Genomic DNA, 5,939 nt, shown 5'->3' on the forward strand with positions numbered 1-5,939 from the left:
ATATATACACAGTACATACCTTTACTATAAATAGTTTGTTTCATTATATTGATCAAAGAATCTCCAAAAAATTATCAGTGACACTGAAGACTGGAGTAATTACTGCCGAAAATTCAGCTTTGTCATCACAGGAATAAATTACATTTTAAAATATGCTAAAATAGAAAAGTTATTTAAATAGTAATAATACTATTTTTACTGTAATTTTAATTAAACCAATGCATCCTTGGTGAGCATAACAGGCCTTAAAAAAACCAGCACATACACACACACACATGCATATATAGGCAGACACAATGTGAGTGTTTTAAATGTGTTGGAAATCTACAAAAATTTTGTTTATTGTTTGAGTTGGCGGTTGTGAAAAAAAACCCGCTAGTTGCAGCAATTATGTACTGCTTCTTTAGAAACAGTAGGGCAACGTGATGTGAATCCAAAAAATACAAAGAAAATCAAAGCGTGGGGGGATGTGAGGTTCTTCAGACGTGAGGTCCTATTCAGAAGATGACATCATAAGCATGAGGCTACAATGGGAATCGGCATTAATTTGATGTCCTGCTGTTAAAAAATGATCTGGTTTATAAAAGGATGACAAATCCAGTTACAACATGAGAAAGTCTGAGTGCTCAAATGAGACAAAGATGAGTCAATGCTGCATTTTTCTGCAGCGCTTAAAGGAAGTCTTATTGATTAGATGCCACAGAAAGCTGCATCTAACCTTTCAATTATCGCGGTGGTGAGAGTGCGAGACAGACGTCTCAAATACACAACAGTCAAACATGATGTGAGAGAAAACAAGCCGCTGTCAGGAGACGAGCTGGGATTGAGGTGTACTGTACACAAGGAAAGTGTTACATAATAGGAAGTGTCAGCTTATAGGAAAAATCATTTGGAAGTGTTCACTATACATAGCTATGAGCACTGTGAACGGCTAGACAGGCAGTGTGATTTCAAATTAAGCTTGACACAACTGGGTGGTTCCACGGTTGCTCTGTTCCAAAACCTAGTTAGCTCCTTATGGAGGGATCATAGACACGTTCCCAACACAAAGGCTGTTATTAAAGGTTATTAAAGCATACTACGAGAGCAAATTCTAAGACAACATATCATTTAGAAGCCAATCCCAGAATGCACTGACACAAATCAATACAAAATACAAGATGGCGACAAGGCAAAAAATATAGATTATACATAAAATAGTTTTTTATTTAGTACTAAATTGAATCAATAAAATTGCATGAATCTACACAATATTTCTGAGTGATGTTTGGTTTTAATCATACTGGTAGCTTAGCAACATGCTAACCCCAAACTCTATTATTACTCTATTGTGAGTTGAGCTGTCTGTGTTGCCACTAGGTTGCGGCCTTTGTAGAGCTTTCTAATTTTGAGATTCCTTACAAAAGCTCACTAGGTTTTGGAACAGAGCCAGTATAATGAAATGTTCTAAAGCAAAGGGTTAAAGAGATAGTTCACTCAAAAATGAAAATTCTGTCATTAATTACTGACCCTCATACCATTCCAAACCCGTAAGACCTCCGTTCATCTTTGGAACACAAATTAAGATATTTTTGATGAAATCCGAGAGCTGATTCTCCATAGACAGCAACGCAACTATCACATTTAAGACCCAGAGAGGCAGTAAGGACATTGTTAAAATAGACCATGTGACATTTTTCAGTTTTTCATATTTGCTTTCTTTGTGCACAAAAAGCATTCACTTAGCTTCATAACATTACAGTTGAACCACTGACATCACACTTATGGACTATTTTAATGATGTCTTCACTACCCTTCTGGGCCTTAAATGTTTCTGTTGCAGGGTCAGAAAGATCTCGGTTTTCATCAAAAGTATCTTAATTTCTGTTCCGAAGTTGAACGAAGGTCTTACAGGTTTGGAAAGGCATGAGGGTGAGTAATTAATGACAGAATTTTCATTTTTGGGTGAATTATACCTAAGTGTGGTCTGATTGGTTGATCTGACATAATTGTTTGCAATCACAGAAAGTCCCAAAGCAAACAGCAGGACGATGATGGTGCTCACCAGTTCATGATATGGTTTTGTCTCTGTTGTTAAAGGAGGGTCAAACTTCACCTGACCGACTGCAAGAAAACAAAAAAATTATTAAAGGAACAGTCTTACTTTTTCTGTATTGCATAGAAATATATTGGCACGTGGGTTTATAATGACATGAGGGTGAGTAAATGCTGACAAAATATTTATTTTTGGCAAAACTATCCTTTTATTTAAACAATCAGTCAGTTCACTGATATAACTGGTGTTTGAAGTCTGAACTTTAAGTAATCATTTCATGCTGGCATGTTCACTCAAAACCACACATTACTTTAAGTCAGCATACATGTCTGGTGGGTATGATACAGAATCGGAAGGAAAAAAAATCCCCCAGCAGATACTGACAGACAGATCATAGGAGAGAATTTCTGGTATACTCCTGCAGAGATTTATTCACTGAAGAACTGAGGCTGAGAAATTCACTCAGCCATGCTCAGGAGAGCAAGAGCACCTGTCAGGTCCGCCCAGGGGAGAAATCCAACAAACACTCACAGTTAATCTCTGACAGAGTCTTCCCTTCCCGACTGGTACGGCTTGTTGAGCGAATCCGATGTGGAACAGACACTGGAGGCTAGGGAGAAATAGAGACACACAGAGAATACAAATAACATAAACCAGTAAATAACAAAGTCTAAAGGACCAGTTTATCTCCAAGTCATTTAGAGTGCTAATGACCAATCAAAGTGTTTTATTAAGGTTTAGGATAATTTGCAGTTTACATTCCTAAATGAAGTCCAATGTAGTGGTAGTTCGGTGAATTTCACATGAAATGTTTGAGTCTTATTAAAATAAAATAAAATAATTATTATTATTCATTTAAAGGATCATCGCATATTTTCCACAATTTTTTACAACAGTAATGTATAGTAATGAAAATGATCCTGTTCATTAAAAATAAATACATTTATTTATAAAATGAAATAAACAAATATAAAATAAAATTACCATTATATTTTTATTATTATATTTGGGCTGTTAATTTAAAGGACCATCCCATTATTTTCATTATCTTTAATGACAGTATTGTACACATTTGTTTTTTAATTCACAATGATTTCTTGAAAAAAACAAAAAAACTGATCATTATTAGAAGGGTGTAATTGTCAATTAATATAATGTGACAGTGCGATAATGTTTTAATCATCCTTAAAATATGCAAAATATAATTTCCTGTTTTTCTTTATGAATACTGGATTGAAACATGACCAAGACATTTAGTGATTTCTTCCCCTTAGTTCACCTTGAACCTGTGAATTTTGATTGAATATTATATCAAATGTATTTATTATATCACAGTGTTTTAATTCTAGAAATTTTGTGTACGCCTCATTTAGCATAATTTCAATGCATTATGCTGGTCATTGGGCCACACTGCACTCTAAATATCAGCCTTGGTTATTGGAAAACCAATATCGGTCAATCACTATTAAGCAATCTTATTCGACATGTCGAGTTGAATGGCTTTTATAAGTAAACAACATTAAACCAAAAAAGTTGAGATTGTAGCTGTGCTCAATCGATAGCTTGCATATTAGTGCGCCAATCTTAGCTGATCAGAGGACCAGTAAAGATAAAAACACCCCGTCAGCAAAATCAGCACACATCAATACGTTTAAGACGAGAGCGGCTTAGATGCTTACACTTCAGATATCACTTAGTGCCACTGCCAGAGACTCAGTGGAGGGCAAACTCTAGAAGCTAAAAATACATGCCAAGCATCACTCTCTTATAACAGCAGGGGTCATGATGCTGACCCTCTGAATCCCTATCTGTCTGACGCTGCTGTCCTGTCTCACTGCAGCCCAAGAGAAAATCATTACGGCCTACTGCGCGTCCGACAGCTGGGTCCCTGATGACTATCCTGAAAAGTTTTCTATCATTCATGAATCAGAGAACACCTTCCATCAGCAACACACACACACACAAGCACAGATGCACACATGCCTATGGATATGGAAACGCATGCATAAGCACCAAACATAAATACACGGCATGCAGGCTTTTGAATCATGAACAGGTCCAGGAAACAAAATGGTCGCTGAAGAACATCCTTCACTTCAGTTTCACAGCGGCAGGGCTGAGGTAGATGTGATGAGGAGAGATAAGACAGAGGAACAGACGCACGACCTTCAGACAACAAGGACACAGCAGGGCTCTGAAATAGAAATAGACAGCATGCCAAACACTGCACCCTTCTCTCAGCGGATGCCTGTGAATATTCTATCACACCTCTTGAGCACTTGAGCCACATGGTACAGTGACTAAAAGATATTATCTATACTTTCCAAAAAACATACATATGTTTAATGAATGTTAATTTTATAAAAACAAAATTAAATGAATGGTTAAAAAAGCCAGCCATGAACATGTTGGGTTATATTTCAGTTTAAAAATGTTTACATAAAAATATTTTATGATATATACACTACCGCTCAAATGTTTGGGATCAGTAAGACTTGTAATGTTTTTTTAAAGAAGTCTCTTATGCTCATCAAGGTTGCATTTATTTGATCAAAAATACAGAAAAAAACAGTAATCTTGCAAAATGTTATTACAATATAAAATAATGATTTCCATTTTAATATACTTTCAAATAGAATTTATTTCTGTGATGCAAAGCTGAATTTCCATCAGCCATTACTCCAGTATAAAGTGTCACATGATCCTTCAGAAATCATTCTAATATGCTGATTTATTATTAGAATTATCAATGTTGGCAACAGTTGTGCTGTCAAACATTTTTTTTGGAAAATGCAATACTTTTTCAGGATTCTTTGATGAATAAAAAGTTAAAAAGAACAGCATTTATTCAAAAATAAATATTTTCTAACAATATCAATCTTTGCTATCACTTCTTAACAATTTAACACTTAAGTTTAACAACTTAACAAGTTTTAATTTCTTTCAAAAAAAGAAAGAATAAAAATGTACTGACCCCAAACTTTTGAACGGTAGTGTATATTATTAGAAAATATTTCTATTTTAAAAAAAATGCTCTTCTTTTTAACTTTTTATTCATCAAAGAATCTTGAAAAAAATGATCACAGGTTCCAAAATAATATTAAGCAGCACAACAGTTTCCAGCACTGATAATAAATCAGCATACTAAAATGATTTCTGAAGGATCATGTGACACTGAAGACTGGAGTAATGATGCTTTGCATCACAGGAATACATTATATTTTAAAGTATATTCAAATAGAAAAACGATATTTTACATTGTAATAACATTTTGAAGATTTCTGTTTTTTTCTGTATTTTTGATCAAATAATTGCAGCCTTGACGAGCATAAGAGACTTCTTTAAAAAACATTAAAAGTCTTACTGATCCCAAACCTTTGAGCGGTAGTGTATATATAGGCCTAAAATTTCAATTGTGAAGTATTTATTTATTTGTTTGTTGTCTATGATTTAGTGGTTTTAAAAAGTGGTTCTAAAAACAGTCCTAAAAATAAAATTGAAAACATACACTTTATAAAAAATGTCATTCAATCGTTTCTTATATTTTGGGGTTATACAGGGGTTACATATGACCTTGACATATTCTTGACAGGTTTCACAAGAAAATCAAAAGAAAAACACTTTCTTTTCAGTTAACAATGAACATGCAAATTAACAAAATTTCTAATTAAAACTATCAACTAAAATTAGCATGTAATCTATATATCTAATATTTCAATTTCAATAAATATTTAAATAAGTATTTCTATTATATTTTGTTGTATTCTCTTTAACTTTAGCTGATTTTAATTAGTGATTTTTTAATTGACTTGTTCCACAGATACTTCTCATCAATATTTTACAAAATGAGATTAAATGAAAATGAGAATTACAAACTAAAAAAAAAAAAAATTATATATATATA

At 33.6% G+C, this 5,939-nt stretch overlaps 1 protein-coding gene across 3 annotated transcripts in view; it reads right to left on the reverse strand.

The window, feature by feature from the left end:
• The window catches only part of LOC107570444 (mitogen-activated protein kinase kinase kinase kinase 3-like), a 51,481-nt gene that overhangs the window by 26,881 nt on the left and 18,661 nt on the right, over window positions 1–5,939 (reverse strand). For all 3 annotated transcript variants that reach the window (XM_016256766.1, XM_016256834.1, XM_016256704.1), the window contains exons 11-12: window positions 2,567–2,645; window positions 2,045–2,103 (exon numbers count right to left, since the gene is read on the reverse strand). In XM_016256766.1, the coding sequence (XP_016112252.1) occupies window positions 2,045–2,103; window positions 2,567–2,645 (138 nt within the window). The remainder of the gene's footprint in view (window positions 1–2,044; window positions 2,104–2,566; window positions 2,646–5,939) is intronic.

The sequence above is a fragment of the Sinocyclocheilus grahami genome, unplaced genomic scaffold (assembly GCF_001515645.1).
Source record: "Sinocyclocheilus grahami isolate Dianchi unplaced genomic scaffold, SAMN03320097.WGS_v1.1 scaffold3.1, whole genome shotgun sequence".
Taxonomy (NCBI): Eukaryota; Metazoa; Chordata; class Actinopteri; order Cypriniformes; family Cyprinidae; genus Sinocyclocheilus; species Sinocyclocheilus grahami.